Below are 20,673 nucleotides of genomic sequence, written 5' to 3' on the forward strand. Positions count from 1 at the left end.
AATGTGAAGTAACGTTATAGAAGTATTTGAGTTTTCATCCAGTACAGTGTAATCATGTAAGCTGTGTATTATGTTTCATGTTCTGCTGTATTCAACGGCAACATTGTGTTGATGTTTTGGGGAAGCCAGTATTTTTAATGCCATTTATGTTGTTATGAGTGTGATTGTGCAAGAAAGAAGCATTGTTTGTTAGAGCATATCTTTTATTTGTTTGTTACAGACCACACACTCATATGCTGACACTTCTCAGGACATAAAGCAAAGACGATACCACTCAGCGCCAGTATTCATACTCCTCTTCAATCTGTGCATAGAGAGCACTGTTTAATACAACCCATTATGATCTGGCTCCCCCTCTTCATGCTTGTATAAATAAATCTGTTAAACTGGATTCCTTCTCCGACTTTGGTGTTCTCACCGGCACACCCGGACCAGCTTCACCTCATTAGCAACAGCTAGCACCTTACAGTCCTTAGCCCCTCAGCTACAGTACACTTTCCGGATGCTGGATTACCCCCTTGATGGTGCCTAGCGAGCACTGAGTGCACCACTAATGACAGTCCTACCAGAAACAAACCCTACATACTGTAGTTCCAGGAAGAAAAGTAGCTATTACTAAACACAGGCCTAAATGTACTATAAAAATCAGAAAACGGTTTAGATCAAAATAAATGTATTAGTGGTAGTTATTAGTCTATTTTCCATGTTTGGTTAGATGGATCTGTGTAATTAATGACTAAATAATCATGTGCCATTCCAATTATTAGTCACAAAGCTTCAGAGGACAGATTATATTACAGTTTAAATTATGGCAGCATTAAATCATATGTTTAATTCAAATTTAGATTACTTCTTATTTATTCTTATGGAGCCTGATTGATTTAGTTCACCCCTAAATGTTAATTAATGCATTAACTATCAAACATGTACTAACATGTTTAAGGCTGCTGTTATTCATGAATCATTATGACTCCAGTCGTAGTTAAGGATCGCTCTTCATTGGTTCATGATTAGTTCATATCTTCACTAATCATGAGTTCATGTTGAAGTAACTATTAATTCAGGTATTAGTACATGATTATTTATGCCCTGTTATTCTAAAGTGTTACCTCGTAGATATTTGTGAAAAATAGCTGTTTGAGTGTGCACAGATTTGAACTTCGGATTCTAAGTGGGGAAAAAGTAGACCAGCCGGGTATCTTTGGAATACTCATTTCAATATACTACGATTTGGGAAACAAATTCTAATTTCGAATACCATTTAGGACAGATAGTATGCGAATTGGGATGCAGCATGCTTACTTTCTACACCACCAAGGGTTAAAAAAACATGCTAACCAGTCAAACCTGGCACCCTTAGATGTTTGAGTGTATACTTAATCACTAAGCAGGTCTGAGTGATTACTAGAGAACGTTTGGAAATGATCTGCTGACAGCACAGTATACATCAATAATATGAGAAACAGCACACAATGTAATGAATTAAAATAGCAATATGCTACATTGTTGTCACATGATCTCATTACCTCAAATTATTTCACATCCAAATTTTAACTGTTTAAATGAGAGGACAATTTTTTCACTACATTTCTGTCAAGGTACTTGAGAAGAAAGTAGTAACGTCAGTTGGGATGATTTTGGTTGGAAATGAAGTCAGGTTGACGTTAGAACCCAACTGATATTGGTTTGACGTCAACCCAATTTACATTTTCAACCACAATACAACGTCTGTCCAACACTGGAGATTGACAATCTGACGTTGGATTCTAACATCAACCTGATTTTCATTTTCAACGTTGGGTTTGGTCTTCTAAATGCGAATTGTCTCATTGTTTTGGAGCACACTGGCTTACAGATAAAAGTAACCCAGGTGAAAAAGACGTACTGTTAAATGTATTAAAAATGCATTAAAGTATATTTGTATTGTACTAAAAACATATTCAAGTACATTTTTTTATACATTTAATAGTACGTCTTTTTCACCAGGGAAGGCTAACATATTCATACTAAAAGCCAAAACATTGCATAGAGACTTTAAATAGGGCACTATTTGAGGGAAGTTGGGAACAGCCATTTGGGTGTCCAAAACCATTGTGGACATTGAGTGCACTTAATCTCACATTCACTCCCACTACTGGAACTACTCTAGAAATTTATATTGATATGAGGCAATTTTAGACAACCAATATCTGATTGGCGTGAATATTATAGTCTTCTCAACTAGATGTCAACTTTTTTTTTTTCACCTTGTAGGATGTTACAACAGGGTCCCTGTTTGATAGAACCTGCTAGGGGTGACTAATGGCAAAAACAAGGTATTTACATGCATCACATTAGTATGCAATAAGAGTCTGGATGACACTGCAAAGAGTGGTCATGTCTGCTCTACCTGTTTGTTAAACATTTGCGTTTTATTTGTAATACTCAGTCACTCCATGTATGAGAGAATTGAGCTGCCATGTACCTGCCAATAAACACCGGCTTTGCAGTCAAGTTTGACCAAAATTGGGGTAAACGGCTACAAGACCACTAAAAGCAGCAGAAAAAAAAAAAAAAAAAAAAAAAAAAAAACCTTGACTAGGGAGCACAAATCAACCACTGTGTTTAGGTTTCTAAATTTCCCAATCTGATATTAACTTCAGGAAATAAGCTAGGAGTTGTGGGTTCCACATGGCTTAAAATTAATTACAATACTCGAATTCAAAACATGAACAGTTTATTCACATCGAAAAAATTAAGCTTCATGATAGTTACAGGAACATGGCCACATGGGGACAGTGTTGCTCATATCTCATACCCCAGCTTTCATCTGACTGTGCGGTGGCAGAGGTTTCTCCAGGTGGTGACCCACAGTGAGACCAAAGGGGGAATCAGCCTGCTTTTCATGAACTTCAGGCTTCAGCTGAAAGCCTTTCACCTTATCAAAACTTTCTACAGGTGGGAAGGAGAGAGGTGCTTCGTTTAAAAGACCTTGAAGACGAGTACGCCAGCCTTTCAACAGGCTGTCACGAGCCTCAGCAGAGAGATGTGTGGGTGCCCAGAAGACCTGTGGTGCGAGGACCTGGAAGCCACAGTAATTGAGGACACCATTCTACAAAAGAAAACATTAGCACAGCAGTCCCAGGTTAGTATGACATGCAAAAATCAAATAGTGCAAAATTAAGCCTGGTTAAGAGAAAATAATAAGGGATGAAGCTTCTTGCCTGAACTGGCCACAGAGTAACATTCATATCTCCATTGATCCCATTGGAGCTGAACATGGTCTCATGGGAACCAGTAGTGAATGATAACATGGCTTTCTTTTCCTGACACAAGTTAAAAAACCCACTCACCTATTAATAACCCACTCACATTTCATTAAATAACCAACATTTAACCTTTTCTGATTAGCGCATGTAATGAGAGATTAGTTTATGATTTGTAGGCCTTACCCTGAAGATGCCCGCACTGTAGTGCTTTTCCGAGGTGTATGCAAAACCAAGGGTAAGAACCCGATCCATCCAGCCTTTCATGATGGCAGGAACCGAGAACCAGTACATGGGAAACTGCAAAAGAAAGAGAAAAACTAAGAACTACAAGTACCCAAAAGCAACAAAAATAAATTAAACGAAATCCGATTTCTGATATATAGAAGCTTTACCTGAAAAATAACAATATCTGCTTCTTTTAGTTTCTTGTGCTCCTCTACAATATCAGAAGCTAGTCGTCCCTCCTGCCAGGCCAGCATGGTCTCCTCTCCATAGCAGAAATGTTCTGGGTTCTTCACTGCTCCTGAAACAGAAAATTGTGCAAGACAGCCATTGCGCTCCAATAAAGGCAAAAGTTTTTAAGTTTAATATTTTCTAAACAAATTATAACACTGCCTCCACACCAGTAATATCCTCCTTGGTTGCTGTGGCCTCGAATTTCATTTCATACAGGTCAGACACAAGAACATTACAGCCCTGTTTCTTCAGCACATCTACAGCAGCATCTTTAACAGCCGCATTGAAAGATCCAGCACTCTGGTGCGCATACACGATCAACACTGTCTTTGCAGCTGGAAAAAAAAAAAAAAAAAACACAAAATCAAAAAAAAAAAAAAAAAAATCAATCAACTGCAACAACAAAAGAAACAAACAAACATAAACTGCAGCAACAAAAGAAACAAACAAACATAAACTGCAGCAACAAAAGAAACAAACAAACATAAACTGCAGCAACAAAAGAAACAAACAAACATAAACTGCAGCAACAAAAGAAACAAACAAACATAAACTGCAGCAACAAAAGAACATACCCATGTTTCTCACCCACAGGTCTCAGAGCATCAACTAAAACAACAGTTTTGTGAGCTTATTTTAAAACCACAATCACCTGAGCACAGCTGAAAGTAATTTACTAATCAATTAGTGTTGGCAGGCTAGAGGCTTTCCAAAAACAAAAATCTACAGCAAAAAAGTTTAACAAAAGTGATTATTAACTGGATGTATTTCTTCTTAAAAGCGGCATATGAATCGTAAAAAACAAAACAAACAAACAAACAAACAAACAAAAAAAACCCCAATAAACTAGAATCGCATTATGCCTGCTAAGTTTACCTTTTTACCACTAGATGTCAACATGCACCAGCAACTGGAGCTATAGACATAGACGTCTATTAGGGTTAGAGCCATACAAATAAAATACCTATATAATAAAGATAAAATATAATGATAAAGATAAAAAATAGGCCAACTATCAATTTGGTGACTCAGTTTAGACAACGAGCTGTTTTGCTTAGAAATTGTTTGTATCACCCAGGTTATAATTATGACTACAATTCTGCTAGGGAAAAGGGAAACTTTTCTGGTCTTTGGTGTAGTTTGTGTTTTTTTAACTGGTTAGGATTGATGATGTGCTTGAGGCCACCTAAACCGGACACTTGGTCAGGCTGAGGCTAGTTAGACTATAGCAATATATTTTGCTATAGCAATTATAGCACTGCCCAAGCAGTGCTTTTTTTCACTTCAGAATGAAATCCAGCAGTTTATTATTGCGAAAGGCGCGTAAGCACATGGGTATGACTTTAAGAAGTGCAAGATAAGGTTTCTGTTTTTAGCAGCAGACTCCCATGATTAAAAATAGCGAAGAGGGTCTGCGAGTGCGAGCCCTAAAACTCCCCCAAAAGACGCTCACAGTCCATCCGCGCAACAATGAACTGAAAGAAAACTTTTAACCCAGCGGTTATACTGACAATCACACTGTTAAAGAACCCAACTCTCTAGGCAAACAAACTCTAGTCTAGATCATTTACAGCCATTTTGGCAGCTCCTCAGAGGCGACACGTGTGTCATGAAAAGGCGTTTGCGCTCTCAGCACCGGTGACTCTTCAGTCTTTCTCAGTACAGCACTAGGAAGAGTGCAAAAAGACGGATGTAACACAATGAACCGCGTCGCGAACGACACGACGTAGCCTCGCTGTTTTTTGTTTTTTTTTGGTTAGAGTTGGAAACGTGTTTTCTTTTTCTTATGCCTCTGCTGAAGGAATAACTCTCCAAAGGATCGGTTCTCACGCGTAAAGGAGCGTGTGTTTCTCGGAAAGATTTATTAAAGGTTACCAATGGGGTCTCAAGGGCCAGGACGTAAAAGAACCACCAGCAAAAATGGTTTGACTGCCGAGGAAGATGCCCTCAACGTAATCGCAAAAGAGGTAAATTGATCTCATAAGAGATAAACTAATGTAATTGTCTCATTTGCAGAATTACAGGGTTAAACTCCCGTGGAAAATACGAAAATCACATGGTTCTACATCCTGAGTCAGTTTATTTATTAAACCAAAGAGCATTACACAGTTTCACAAGTATCCAATTAACATAACAGAAGCCTAACTAAGGTAAAGTCCATGCTTTTGCCCTCACGTGGCCCTGCATTGTTCATATTTTATTATTATGTACAAGTTGTAGATCATTTCCTTATGTCTGCTTCCTCTTAGTGTTTTTAGTTGCTTTCGCCTATCTACAAGTTTCTGAACTGTTTTGGTCAAAGGTGTTCTTTTTCTGCATCATAGCAGTAATGTGTTTGAAAGTGCTAGCAGTGTGCAACATAAGCTGAGTTTGATGTGCTGGAACAGGTGTTTGGGTCATGGTGGAGAGAACCTTGATTTGAGTGCTTAGGAAATGATTTTGGCCAGTCAGATCTTCGACTGACATGATGTTCCTTCCTTGCACACCCATAGTGACAAGTAAAGAGTGTAATAGACTGTTATACATATCATTTGTAGCTAATGTTTCATTCTATTATTAGTAAGTGTGTCTCTGCTTGAGACATCATGCTTAGTAGTAGGCAGGATAGAGGCCTTCTCACTCTACTGTCAGCATGCACTGTACTCTCAGTTTAGAGTGAGAAATACAGTCAGAGAAGCATGTTATATTTGTGTGTAATATGCATCTGTTTAGATACATTTATTATTATTATTATTATTATTATTTTATTATTTTTTAATTTATGCAGTGGTTTTAGGGGAAGTCTGAGTTACAGTATGAAACACTCATTGGTGTTTATGCATTATCAATAAGCTAAAATATTTAATACATGCACAAGTGTCAGAGGATGTGTAAAACTTTGATAGACTTTATTGATCCCACACTGGGGAAATTCACTTGTTACCCCAGCTACAAATTCAGACAAAATAACAGGTGAGAAAATACACAAAAAGTGCTATATGATGTTGTTATTGCAGTTAAAGAGTCTGACTGCTGATGGAAGGAAGGACCTATTTGAAGTGTTTAAAAGTAGCCTAACTTGACAATTGCCCATTTGTAAGAGTGCATTTTGTTTTCTGTAGCACATTGAGTTGATCTCTAGTAACAAGTGAGCATGTGGATAAAGAGAGATTCAGGTTAAACACACCAATGTTGTGGAACATCGAATCAGGAAGCATCTTTCAGTCTCACATTTGTATAATTTCAGCATGACCGCTAAAGGTTTTTTTTTTTTTTTTTGATCAAACCTGTTTCTCTTGAAATGGAAATTATTTTTTTAGTATTCTCCCATGTGGCTTTGCAACAGAGCTTTTGCAAATTTAATCAGCGAGGTCACGTAAGGTCTCATAGAGCTTCTTTCTGAGCAGGTTTAGTTTCAGTTAGACGATGACAAGATACTGTGGTCTAACCCTTTTTTTTTTTTTTTTTTACTTGCTGCTTGGCACGTTTTCAAGGGTTTTTGAATGCCTTTACAAATAAGCTAATTATTAAAATTTTCCTAAGACTTTTTTAAGGTTTATATTTCTTTCAGAGCCACTTTATCAACTTTTGAGGGCCTATTTCAGTATTTACTTCCTGTGTTCCATGCATGTCCCACATTTATTCACCTGGTACCTGCATTTGTTGCTGATATAGGCTGCCGTCCCACACTTGCTGCTCTCTGACAGGCTGGTATGTTGGCCCTCATGTGATCGTTGATTCTCTAACAAGAGCTTTAAAAATAGAAGGCCCTCAGGGCAGCTGTTAGTGCAGCCTCAAGACCAGACATGAAGTTCTGGGGGGCCATTACAATGAGCAGAATAGGGAACAGGGGCATCTGATGATGGATGCTATGGAAACACATGCTGATAACATCTGCATTAGTAATCCTTAATGGCTGTGCTTTTCTGCTGCTCTCTTATGTAGCTAAGCTGGTAAGAGTGAGAAATGGCCTCAGTAAAACATGAGTCAGTGAAGGATTTCCTGTAAAACAATTTCAACAATTGCTACTCAACACTTTGATTCAGTGTTTTGTTTGTCCTTCTAGTTACACAGATTAAAATTGTGGAATCTGGTAAGACAAACGCATGACATAAATAGATTGTTTTCAGCTGTGGTTCATGACCACATTCCGCAAAGTTTTGGCACATACTGAAAAAGTTTCTTACAACAACACTCCTCATTTATTAGATGAGGTATTTAAATTTAAATGCAGACCAACTTCAATGATGCATATAATTTACATTTATAATAATATTATAAAATACTTATTTTAAGTAAATGCTTTTATTTTGAACTTTCTATTCATCAAATAATCCTGGAAAAAGGTATCATGTTTTTTTTAAACAAAAATATTAAGCAGCACAAGTTGCACAACTGTTATCAACACTGATAATAAGAAATGTGACCTGAGCAGCAAATCAGCGTATTAGAAGACTGGAGTAATAGTGCTGAAAATTCAGCTGAATTAAATTACATTTTTAAACATAGAAAACAGTTATTTCGAATTGTATTAACATTTCACATTTCTACAGTCAGGGGAGCAGCCTGTGCTTTTATTAAGCCAATTATTAATTAAGCCAGAAAACTAGCCAGTCAGAAATGCTCTCCGCTTGTAAACCATTTTGTGTGCTGACTGATTTATGATGTGATTTATGGCGTAACCATGTCAGTCTGTATGATTAATCAGGACAATGGTTTGTCAAAAGCTCATTTGTCAATGTCACTACCAGTGTTATTTCAAGCAAGATGAAAGTTGATTTCCAGTCTTTAGAGCAATTAACTCACAATAGAAAGTTGAGTTGCTGGCAGGACTGATCCCTACTATGTAAAAGAGGCTTACAGCTGAAAATCGGCTATTGAGACAGACGCATGTTGGCAAGTCTGTTAAAAATGTGTTCAATAGTTTTGTTATAAGAGAATGATTGGATTGGTTTAAAACAACAGAGCTTTTAACTAATTGTGTGAGAATAGTTTTAGTGAGATTAGCACACGGATAGTTCAAAGTAGGCCAGGCTGAGCCAATGTTCTCCATCTTATTGTACACACACACACACACACACACACACACACACAAACGTTCAAAAGTGGTTAAAAAAAAAAATATATATATATATGTATAAAATATTATACAGCAAGGATGCATTAAATTGATCAAATGCACAATAAAACATAATGTTATACAGTTCTGTCAAATAAGTGCTGGTATTTTGTTCTTCCTGTTTATCAATGAATCCTGAAAAAATATTAAGCACCACAACCGTTTTCAACATTGATAATAATAAGGAATGTTTCTTGAGCACCAAGTCAGCATGAATGATTTCTGAAGGATCATATGACACTGAAAACTGAGGAGTATTGATGCTGAAAATTCAGCTTTGCCATCACAGGAATAAACTACATTTTAAAATATATCACAGTAGAAAACAGTTATTTTAAATTGTCACAATTACTGTTTTTACTGTATTTCTAATCACATAAATGCAGCCTTGGTGAGCATAGAGGACTTCTCTCAAAAATATTTAAAAATCTTACCAACCCCAAATATTTGATAGTGTAAACTAGCTTGTACTTAACATTTCTCATTGCTAACAGTCTCAACATTTCAAAAATGATTGTGTTAAACTTCTCCACTGGAAGCTACTAGCAAGCTCAGTCATTGGATGACACTGTGACAGTGCCAGAATGCATCTGAGATGCTTACAAGCAGATTAGGATGCCAGGCTTTGTGCTCTGGAGGGTGTTTAGATCATTAATCTGGGCTCAGACTTTGGATTGTGGGATGAGAGCTGTTTGTTAATCTAAACTCATTGTCAGGAGCAGTTTTGTATTTCTGCATTCAGAAGAAGAGTCCTGACATCATAATACATAATTTGTGTGCCCACACACAAATATGGGTTTATGAATAATACCAAACACAGTAGCGCATTGACGCATTATCACCTGCTTATCACTGGTCAATGACAATCATAAACAATTTTTCTGCCTCCCTCAGGATAAGCTCTGAGTGCCCCCAAGGTTAAACGTGCACTGGATTGTATTCAACAACGCAGTTTTCTTCAAGAGCCTTGTTGCAGAACTGTTTATACATGTTGAAGCAAGACATTGTGTAGAAAACTCTCAAATAATGTCAGCACACTTAAGTCAGAAACCTTTTTCGCATGCTGATATCTTTCACCAAGAATGGAACCTCTCCATATAAGGACATGGATTCAGAAAGGGTTTTCTTCCTTTTTCCTGACGTCACTGATGGGCCCCTGAAGATTGTTATCACAATTGCTTTCCTGTTTATTCTCTGCTGTTGGGATGCATCCCATTTAAAGGAGTAATGCGGAGTCCATATTTCTAGTGCTCTTTATGCTGATTGGTCAGGATGTTTGTGTATAAGCATAGTTGCTGCGATAACTGCTTCTTAGGCATAACTCCTATTTATTTATTTAAAGGTCTCTTTCTCTTCTTTTCTGTATTTCACCTCTACCTTGTTTACTTATCTTTTTTGTTTGTTACTTGAATTTAGTGTTTTAAAACTAGCATTGTGTACTATGAATATTTCCTCTTGCGACAAATTGGTTGCGATGTTCCTCATTTGTACATTAACAAAAAATATAATGGCATAGTTTATTATTAGGTTTTAGTATCCATTTTATTTAAATCATATTTTCAAATGAAAATCAGCATAAATATGTAAATTGTAAAATTAGTTAAATTTAATCAATTAAAAAGCATGAACATGGTTAAATATGGCTAGCTGTGGAACAAGTAAGATTCATATAAATAAAATGTATGATGTTTGATTTATTAATGATAAATATATAACCTGGTTATTGTGTATACTGTTTAAAAGTACTATTACAAAAATCGCATTCTTGTTTCATTTATGTATGACTGACAAATATGCATCACATTACATACAATTAAAATGCATACATCTTACATTTAGACATAAGTATTTTTTAGTGTTAGTTGATTTATATAAGTGTCTAAATGAGTAAATGTAAACAGGCCTATAAGGTGATGCTCCTAATTTTAGTAGTTCAACAGTTTATAGCAAGGTCAAAGAGGGTTTTCAGTGACCTAGCACCATACAATGATGCTTTCTGTTATAATCCTCAGAATAACCAACAATGACTTATCTTTAAAATAAGGTACATGGTAATCCTACACATATACGTCTTATCTGTGAAGTCTTGTTTTATTGTTTTTTTCTCCCTTTTTTAAAAAGCGTTAAACTTGTATTCCCTTAAGTTACATGTCTGCTCAAAAATGTGAAATGCAGTGAGAGAGAAAATGGTTCCTGTTTCATGATTTATTAACTTGGTGTACAAGGTCATGTTGTGGATTTTGGTCTGATAAGACCATTTGCTAAAGGAAAAGGAATTTGGACAAACTCTTGCTCTGGTATCGGATTCGCCATTTGGTGCAAGTTGTTTGTTTATTTGACAAATGTAGGTGTGAAACAGCTTGATGTGTAAAACGTTCTGTTATGTTGCAAAGACACTGCTCATTCCTCTGTATGAAGAAACAATATGTCTTCTGTTTTCCCTCACTCTGACCCTGACTCCAGCTGACCTCTTCATCTCAGAGATTCTAACAAGTGTTGTTACATGAGCACAATATAATGCTAAAGTACGATCATTAAAAATTGAGAAAGGAGTCCACAGACATATTACAATTACTAGGGTTTAAATATCTGGGTTTCCATCTGAATATTTTTATGCAAATTTTAGGATGTCACATAAAAAATGTAGGATAAACAAATACAATTTCCATAAATTCAAAGTGATTCACCACCTTCACCAGTCTGCTGAATGAGTTCTGACAGTGGCCGGTTGCATAAACATAGCCATTATGTTAAGACAGTGTCTTAAGTTCAAGTATGACCCACTAGCAGTTAATCAGATATGAACAGTCTTAAAGAAAATAAATTGATGTCTAAGTTGTAAGACTGTTTTAGAGGTTTATGCAACCGGCCCCTGCTGGTCTCTGACTCGTACTCTTAATCTCTTCTGGAGAAATCTAGAGTGCTATCAGTTCTACTGCATTGTAAACCTAGCTCACCTGTGAGTCATTTTCTTAGGTATTAGAACAGAGAGTAATGAATGCCATTAGAAACCAGAGACCAGTAGATGAGACACTCTTTCACCATCATGCTACTCTCTTCTTATTCCTACATTTCAACAGGCTAGAGTTTCTCTCACAGGTTTGAGTAACTCGTGTTGTCAGTGAAGCAAGCGTTGGTCAAGTACTCTAGGTCTTCTCTTCTGTGAAGAGCTGCTTTTCTGTGCAGTCATCTGAGATGGGCACTCTGGCATCAGAACATCACCCTGCCTGCCTCAGGTTTCTCAGGGTTTAAGGATGAAATGTATCAAAAGGGTTTGCCTGAATAATGATGCAAACGTCATTGGTTGAGACAGAACAGGACCTGTCGAACTGCTCAAACAAAATACTAATGTTTTGATAGCACCGCAGAGCTACAGTGTATGGACTTTTTGGGTCAATATGAATGGCTTATTTATAGTTCCCTCTGCAGAATAATTTGGAACAGCAAAGTATTTAAAGGGATGGGTAAATACCTAAAGAAAATTCCTTCATCATTTACTCACTTTCATGTCATTCCAAACCTGTCTGAATTTCTTCTGCAGAAAGCAGTAGATAATATTTTGATGAATGATTCAACAGTTTTGTCCATATAATGAAAGTCATTTGGGGTCCAAAACAAGAAGACATTTTTAAAATGATCTTCTTTTGCATTTTCACAGTAGACCGTAAGCCAAACAAGCCAAAACGAAAAGAGGGTGAGTAAAAGATGACAACATTTTCAAGTCAAGTCAATTTTATTTGTAAAGCGCTTTTAACAATACACATGATTTCAAAGCAAAATCATGATATTAATGTTTATAATATGTTAACATGGTAGCATTTAGCAAGTTAGCGTTGGGCGATGATACTTTATATTTAGAACTATCCCTTAAACATAGAAAATTTACTTTTCCATTGTCTGAGGTTTATATTAGTAATGGTCACTTAATTTTATCATCTCTTTTCCTTCTTTTTCTTTCCCTACCTTTTTGCCATCATTTTCTCCATTCTCGGAATGACCCAAATTCATGTTCCTAAACACTTTTAGCCCTACATGGTCAGTTTCTTTTTGCTCAAGCTCACTTTTGATATTAAAGCCTGTCACAGATCCTAGGGACTGCTAAAATATGGACCCACCACACACAGATCCGACATTGTATGGTTTATGTTTGACATGGCAGGCTGGCACAATTTATGTAGGTGTTAATATGGGCAGACCAGAAATGTGGCAGACGTCTCCAGTGATCTCATATGTTCCAGTCTCTGGCTCTTACGTTTGTACTGGAGTGAGAAAGACTGTTTATGTCTCATACTGAAGACAGTTAATCCAGTTTACACAGATGGCAAAATGATTCACATTTTGAATATTGAGCTTTCCACATTAAAATGAATGAAACTGGCCAGAGTCTCTTTTGGTTTATATAAGTCATAGTTTTGGAGTTAATAATGCCTAATTTTTTACACTATAGTAAGTTTTGCTTCCAGAGTACTGTCCAAAAACACAGTGAAGAAGGAGCAGTTGTGGACTTCCAGTCATTTGTGTTGCATATCTTCTGTTTGTTCCCTTCATTTTCCATTACAGCTGGTCTATTAGCACTCCCGCTGATTAGCATGTACCCGCTCAGCCTAGCATGCTGGTACAAGAGGCCGTGGGAGAGGGAGATCTGGTGAACTTGGCATCTCCTTCTGTGGTATTTATGTCAATAGATAAGTGCTCTGGACTCTGGCATTCATCGAACTCCCAGGACTTGTTCTGCATGTCTACCTTAAAAGGCACCAAATAAAGGGTTTTAGTAAAGCTGTCCACAATCATTTGAGACAAATATGTCATTATCTTACAAAATTCCATCTTAGAGTTTATTGAACCCTAAGATGTTCCATGGGTGCTCATATTGCAATTTAGGGGGAAAAAAAGGTCAGTAAGAACAGTAGTTTTTCCCTCAGTAAAAAAAGAATAAAAAATGAATGGTATCTTGTACACTCACATGCATGTAGGATTCCAATGGTCATCATGGGACCTGGAAATGTCAGAGAACTTTATTATTGTGTTTATTATTGTATAGTAGTTTACATCCAAGATGTAGGCGTACCAGCTAGCGCCACACAAACAAAAAAAATTGTCATGTAGTAACTATTTATATTAACATTGATGCAGGCACAACATAAACTTGATGAACAATTAAACAATGTGTTTTATTCCAAAAAAGTCTCTACCAGGCAGCTGTGGAACTAGCTCTTCTTTCCCGTTGAGAACAGCCACGTCACAGAACGTTCATTAAATTAGAGCATTTTGGGTTTATTGATAGAGCCTGCTCCATTTGGGTCATTAAAAATAGCTGTTGAGGAGAGAGTGAGAGGAGAGAGGTGTGTGAAATAGGCCACTTTGTTTTTCTCTTCTGTGATAAGAGTGTGAGAATTATCATGATGGGGGGAAATGCGGATGACCCAGGCTATCATATGCTCACCGTGACAGATATAATGGTCTACTTTGATAACTGCAAGAAGGTAGGCCTTAATATGAATATGGGTTATCAAAAAAAGTTATTAGTTCAGAGAGGAAGAATAGTGCATGCTTTCTTTAAGGTGGGTGGCTGCCTCTATCCTGCTGCTTTTTAGGTGCATATGCACAATTTTATGCATAGAGTGAATAGATTTTGTTTAGTAAAATGTATTATTATTTCCTGTTGATGCAAATCATAGTACATGCACATTATGTCCACATCAGGACCGAGCAGCAGTGATGGGTGTTTGTGCGATCAGCAGTTAGTTCTGTTAATACTGCAGGAAGGGTGTGATCAGGCTCAACTGTGAATGACTCAGCCCTCTAACTTCCTGCTATGGTCAAAAAAGGCATAGTTTTGGTTACCCTGTTAGTCCCACAGTCATAGAGTACATTTATTCCTGCATGTTTTCAGAAGACTCTATTACTCTTTATGTTTAGTCTAAGTTTTTTTTTTTTTTTTTTTTAAGTGAAATATTATTCAACATTTTCAGCAGAGTCAAAGCCATGTTGGCTGGTAATGCTGTTATTTAAAAGCATTACCAAAGCTTGTATGCATGGGTGTATTGTTGTGCTCGTGGAAAATGAAAAGTTATAAACATGTTCAGACAGCTGCTTAAGTGCTGGGGTTTGCTTTGGTAACTTCTCCCTAGCAGTTTATCTACATAATTATCTGCCTTCATTACAACCGTACTGACTAACAAGACATGGTCACACATTTCCTGTTTACAAAGTAGTGATTTTAAATATAAAAGAGAGATGTTTTTAAAAATTTGGACATTTAATTCTGATGTTGTTTGACCGCTGCGCAGCACCGTCATTTAATTAAGTCAAATGGTTTTGTAAAATATCATTGAGGATGTGAAAGGTTACAATTCCAGTTTGCTTGTCCTTAAAAACAAAATTAGAGCTATCATTTACTGTTAGAACTACTAGTACTATAACTATGGTTGAAACTGTGGAAATATTTATTTTGGATCCATGTTTTTTTTTCATCGGTGTTGGCAAAGGGATGCAAGACCTTTGTGGTGAGAAACAGCTGCTTCCTTGGAAAGTTGCTCGACTCCGTTAAGGACGGAAGGCCTCAGTCTGAGACATTAAGATATGATCTGACATTTACTCGGGAACACGTTATTATGGTTTTCTCCATCGGCAAACAAACACAGGAAATCATTTTAAAGCTTTGCATGCATCCCTTCAAGCAGTAATTTCACTATTTTAACCCCTATTCTTTAAATCATACATATTTTGCTGCTTTTTCAGGAATGTGTTGTGGAACTGGTGCAAAACTGGGAATGTTACAGTCACTGCTCTGGTGTAAAGATTATTTGTAGCATGGGATTGTGTGGAAGGAGTGTAGGTGGAGTTAAGGTAGAGACATCACTATGTGAGGGTGTCTGTGATGTAATACTGGAGTTGAGGTTTCTTCTTTTTTTTTCTGGTTGTTGCACATTTTGTGGCGTCATCTACAGGAAGGAAGTGTGCATGTTCTCTCTCTCCCCCTCATGCCTGAAAGGGAGTCTTTTCCTTAAAAGGACTTTCAAAGTGTGATTGTCTAAAGTCACAAATACACGCATGCGTACTCATGTAAACAAACACATTCATAGCATGTGCCATCTGAGGAGTATACAGTTACAGTACATGAAACATTATGACAGTGAGGTACACAAACATATTCATGTAATCACATTTGACATTATGTTTCCTTTGATCCTCCTGTGAATTTTATTTTTTATTTTTTTAAGTTTAGTGCAAAGCTTTTATGTGCTTGTTTTGTGTTTTTTGCATTTACTACATTGCTCATGCTCTCATAGTCATGGTTTAATGAATTTACCTCTCTCTCTTTTTCTTTCCCCCACCCGCCCCCTGCAGGCTGAAGCCCGTTTGGCAGCTAAGAGAGCAGCCCGTGCAGAAGCTCGTGAAATCAGAATGAGAGAACTGGAGAGACAACAGAAAGAGGTGAAGAAACACACAATCACTGTGAGCTTAATCTCGGGTTGAAATTTAGCCTTAGTTTTGCTAAATGTGTTAATTTGTCAAAATATGATTGGTATCAACTTTTATGCACATATTGTTACAATCTATCCATTTATACATCTTATTATCTATCTTATCTAATTATCTGTATAGAACTTAGACCTGATCTCAGTATAAATCAAATATATGTAGAAATATCTTAAAAAGGGCTTTGGCAAATATTCTAGCATGACAGTGCTGTTCCAGCACCTAGATTTGTTTTAGATGCCCACCAGCAAGAGGTGACTTCCTGGAAAAATCCTGGGAAAATCCTTATCTGCTTAACTCCTTCCTGTGCATACGATGGATATGTCCCCTTTGACTGGTGTAATAATCATCACACTTACGAACAGTTTAAGCACTGAAAGCATCTCAAAAACAAATAATCTGCATTACACAATGTTGAAACACAGGAGGAGACCTTTCCAACAGCGTTCAAGAGTGTGTTGAGCTGTAGGCCTTTAAAATTTCAATTTCTTCTATTGAACTACCAGCAGAAAACGCCGCCTTTATTCTCAAAATTAAATCTTGTTGACTTGCTTCTGTACAACGCTGTCAGCCGATTATGTTCAATTTGTTTAATCTTCATCATGATTGTGGGCTCTGTGCTTTGAAGGACATGTTTTGGCTGGGTTAACAGGGATCAGGGTCAGTTAATCACCCCTTGGGTCAGGACCTCCTAAGAGGCCATTTGAACTGCTACATTGGAACTTGAGCCTCAGCTAATACTCAGAAATATCAGTTATATCATGAGCAGTTTGGTGTTTTTAAATAGATTGCTTTTTAAAAAAAAAATTACGGGGTCCAGTGTTGCTTAAGACCCCATTTACTTTTTGCATGGAAAAAAGAGAAGACATTTTTCAAAACGTCTTTCTGACATAAGTTAAATGATGACAGAATTTACATTTTTGGGTTAACTATCCTTTTAAGGTCTATTGACAGCAATTGAAAATGAACAATAACATGCAATTGATTTATTTGGATTAGGTTGTCTGTGGAATTTGTTCAAATAGCATTACCATTCATGAAAAAGCTTGATCTGTCTTTATGCTTATTTTGGTGTAGCACCCTGCAGCTTTACTGCAGGTTTTGTACTTTACCCCAGTTATAGTACAGTTACTGTAAGTCTTTACAAACAGAATTTATAGATGTTTTTGAGTTACTCATTTGATGTGTCAGGCTTTTTGAACTGTAAAGTTCAAAAGGGAGATTTCTTCAAAAAATCCAGCGTCCTAAAGGGAGCTGGATTTTAAGAAAGGTTTGGTTCCAATAGGTGTATGATTGATTCTGTGTAATTAGTCATTTAATGCACTATGACTGCTCAGGCTGCACACACAGGTATGTATGGCATGGGTTCAGTAGCACGAATACAAACAAATTGTAGATATTTAGGGACATTTGATTAGGTGCTTGCATATGAATGAACTGTTGCTCAGGGTTCGTCAGAAGTGAATGGAAAACCAGAAACTCACACTGTGAGCTCAGACGCAACAAACTTATGTAATGAAGATAAACACAGCCTTTACGCATACCCAGGTCACACTTGAAAGATTAGCTAGTATTCAGAGTTAAACCCGGTCTGATCAGGAGGTGTGTGAGAATGTTAAGGGTGTGCGCTTTGTGGCTTTAAAATTCCAGCCAAGTATTAAAGTAGATTATGAGCTTTCAGCCGTACCTGCAGCAGGATAACAGACTCAGTTCCCATTCACTATCTGGGATGTGATCATTATGGTAATCAGGAACACAATGACTCAAGATTGAACATGCTGTGACAAAATATATCTGGAAGAGTTCAATCAGGACTTTGTGAAGATGAACTTGTAGCGCAAACAGGCTGTGGGGTTTGGATTATATGACAGACTATATCTTTGGGATCATATAAAGTCTCTGTCTTCCTCAGTCTTGAGGTAGACGGGGACACTGATACTAGTAGGACGGCTTGCAAGCGACTAGTGCGTAGAGGGGCTAGGGAAGTGATCGATGGGCGACCCCAGACCCCTGTGCTGAGGAAGGTGAGCTTGAATTTACTAGATGAGCATTGGAAAGATGAGAAATGTTTTCTTTTGTGCCTAATGGAGTACACGGTCATCTTAAACATTTTCTTATCATACCCTGACAGTTTCTTAGTTTCTTTGTTTTATGAGAGTGCAGAGTTTTGCAGAAACAAATGAGCACTAATGTTGTGGTAAAGTCTCTAATTAAAGATTACCTCCAATGAAGAGATTTTGTTACAGGAATGTTATGTTAACAAACACTCATCAAAACTGGAGCAAATACATGGGAATGGGAAACCAGTTGGGTGAGATTCTGTAGGTTTTTCACAGCAAGTGAGAATGAAAGGTTATAGTAAAAAGAAGTTCAGTAGAATATTAGACAATACGATAATCAGATTCAAAATGATTGATTATATTATTAAAATTCTTAACACAAACGTTCATTCCGTGAATGTATTTTTCTATCAAGAAATGAATGGAAGAATAGCCTAGGCTTTTTAAAAAAACTATTTACAATGTTTAGTTGTGTCATTAGCAGGAGGTCAATTTAAGTTTACTGTGGGGACCAGACCATGTTGTTAGTAGTTTTTAAAGTAGCTTTAAAACCCAAATCTTCAGCTTTTCTGCTGATGTTATGGTTACTTACAAAATTACAAAAATTATGGCCAAGAACAAATATGAAAATGTGTCATTTTAAACGCAGCACTGCTTTACTAGTCTAGTGCTGTTCATTGGTTTGGTCACTAGTGGACTGAATGAAACCTTAAACATCAGTGGAAAGAATTCTGTTACCCCACAGACCTAATCACATGACCATCTTTAATTCTTAAGTATATCTTTAGATATCTGAACAGTTGCATGGCATAATTCCGATGCTTTTATTAACTTGCAGTGTGATTATTAAAATTCCTGACTTATAATTCTATCTTATCTGTGATGCCTTTGAATTTTGCTGCTTGTTGATCCACATAACCTTCATGCATTTGAGTCAAGTATGTAAACTGGTGCTTTTCACTTTCACCTGTTAGGCCAAGTAATATGACACCTGCCTGATGGATCGCTAAAAATTTAACAGCTTTCTCTTTCCATTCCATTATCTTTGTGTACACAATCTTCCACTTGGTTCGCTCTCTGTCATGTCAAATAATCAATGCCTCTCTTTTTCCCTTTCTTTCCCAATCTGGCTTCTTTCTTTCCTTTGCTCATCTGATCCTCTTTTGCTGGCCTCTGTGATGTAGATTTATCAGGTGCAGAAGGTAGGACATCTAATGCTGTAGATCTACTCTAATATTTTAATTCATTTCCTTCTGTTCTTGCTTATTTAGCTGTTTCTGTCATATTTTGTTAGTCTAATGTAATTACTTTCAGGTCATTCTTGTTAGCTGAAGTTCTTTTACTTTCCTGGTTTCTGTTGGATTTCTCATTTTAGAAATACTATGGACTGGATAACCTGGACAACAAATGGGGGGACATTGAGCAGTGGATGGTACATTCGGGATTTTGTGCATGTTTCAGGCCTCTAGTTTTATCAGCATTTGATTTTTGCATGATAGGGATCCATTGTGAAACAGGATGCATTCATGTTTTATCTGTAAATAATTAAAGGAATAGTTCACTTTAAAATGAAAAATTCTGTCATCATATACTCACCCTCATGTTGTCATGTTGTCAAACCTGTATGAATTTCTTTCTTCTGCTGAACAGAAAGGAAGATATTTAGAAGAATGTCAGTAACCAGGCAGTTTCTGGGTCCCATTGACTTCCATAGTAGGAAAAAAATATACTAGTCAATGGGACCCAGAAACTGTCTGGTTACTGACATTCTTTTAAATATCTTCCTTTCTTTTAAGCAGAAGAAAGAAATTCATACAGGTTTGAAACAACATGAGGGTGAGTATATGATGACAGAATTTTCATTTTAAAGTGAACTATTCCTTTAAGAGAGTCAGCACAGGGTTATTTGTCTCATAACACTTGGTCAATACCTCTACAAGGCTGATTTGCACTTTCAACAAGTGAAATCAGCCTTTATATTAATCTGTGTTTAATGGCACTGTAGATACTTTTATGTACACTACTGTTTGTTGTGAAAGTAGTCTTTTATGCTTACCAAGGCTGCATTTATTTGATTAAGAAAATACAGTAAAAACAGTAAAACTATTTTCTATTTCAATATATTTTAAAACATTGTTTATTCCTGTGATGGCAAAGCTGAATTTTCAGCATCATTACTCCAGTCTTCAGTGTCACATGATCCTTCAGAAATTATTCTAATATGCTGATTTGATGTTGATGCAAAAAAAAAAAAAAAAGTTAAAAAAATGTATTAATATTTTTGTGGAAACAATACTTTTTTTAACAACATTTATTTAAAAAAAATCTT

At 36.7% G+C, this 20,673-nt stretch overlaps 2 protein-coding genes and 1 long non-coding RNA gene across 18 annotated transcripts in view; 1 reads left to right on the forward strand and 2 right to left on the reverse strand.

Annotated features, from left to right (window-relative positions):
- Nucleotides 1-2,706: 2,706 nt before the first annotated feature.
- LOC311088756 (ribosyldihydronicotinamide dehydrogenase [quinone]-like) lies at nt 2,707-4,315 on the reverse strand. Of its 2 annotated transcripts, XM_084123037.1 has the most exons (6): nt 4,280-4,315; nt 3,872-4,039; nt 3,641-3,771; nt 3,432-3,545; nt 3,204-3,305; nt 2,707-3,091 (listed from the first exon to the last, which is right to left on the reverse strand). In XM_084123037.1, exons 1-6 carry the CDS (start codon nt 4,281-4,283, stop codon nt 2,792-2,794), a joined length of 819 nt encoding a protein of 272 aa, XP_083979163.1. In that variant the 5' UTR covers nt 4,284-4,315; the 3' UTR covers nt 2,707-2,791. The 2 variants fall into 2 exon arrangements, with proteins under 2 accessions (XP_083979163.1, XP_083979162.1); XM_084123036.1 differs by lacking the exon at nt 4,280-4,315 and having other exon boundaries at nt 3,872-4,266.
- A 769-nt stretch (nt 4,316-5,084) lies between these two features.
- The window catches only part of lrrfip1a (leucine rich repeat (in FLII) interacting protein 1a), a 32,592-nt gene continuing 17,003 nt past the window's right edge, over nt 5,085-20,673 (forward strand). For 8 of the 15 annotated variants that reach the window (XM_084121478.1, XM_084121479.1, XM_084121473.1 and 5 more), the window contains exons 1-4: nt 5,085-5,671; nt 16,153-16,239; nt 19,529-19,546; nt 19,720-19,776. In XM_084121478.1, coding sequence (XP_083977604.1) covers nt 5,582-5,671; nt 16,153-16,239; nt 19,529-19,546; nt 19,720-19,776 — 252 coding nt within the window. In that variant the 5' untranslated portion in view covers nt 5,085-5,581. The remainder of the gene's footprint in view (nt 5,672-16,152; nt 16,240-19,528; nt 19,547-19,719; nt 19,777-20,673) is intronic. The other 7 variants (XM_084121483.1, XM_084121474.1, XM_084121476.1 and 4 more) reach the window with 1 other exon arrangement.
- LOC311087954 lies at nt 13,403-14,038 on the reverse strand. Its single transcript, XR_014607399.1, has 3 exons — nt 13,995-14,038; nt 13,766-13,798; nt 13,403-13,541 (listed from the first exon to the last, which is right to left on the reverse strand). It is a non-coding gene; the product is annotated as an uncharacterized lncRNA (long non-coding RNA).

This window comes from Abramis brama (assembly GCF_963993115.1).
Source record: "Abramis brama genome assembly, chromosome: 8".
NCBI classification, from domain to species: Eukaryota; Metazoa; Chordata; class Actinopteri; order Cypriniformes; family Leuciscidae; genus Abramis; species Abramis brama.

Bases quoted from the DNA above. Each gene is read 5' to 3' on its own strand.
- LOC311088756 (XM_084123036.1), bottom strand. From the start codon at position 4,190: ATGTTTGTTTGTTTCTTTTGTTGCTGCAGTTTATGTTTGTTTGTTTCT. The intron at 3,772-3,871 runs GTGTGGAGGCAG...TTTCTGTTTCAG, and splicing joins AACCAAGGAGGATATTACTG to GAGCAGTGAAGAACCCAGAA. The intron at 3,546-3,640 runs GTAAAGCTTCTA...TTTCTTTTGCAG, and splicing joins CAGATATTGTTATTTTTCAG to TTTCCCATGTACTGGTTCTC.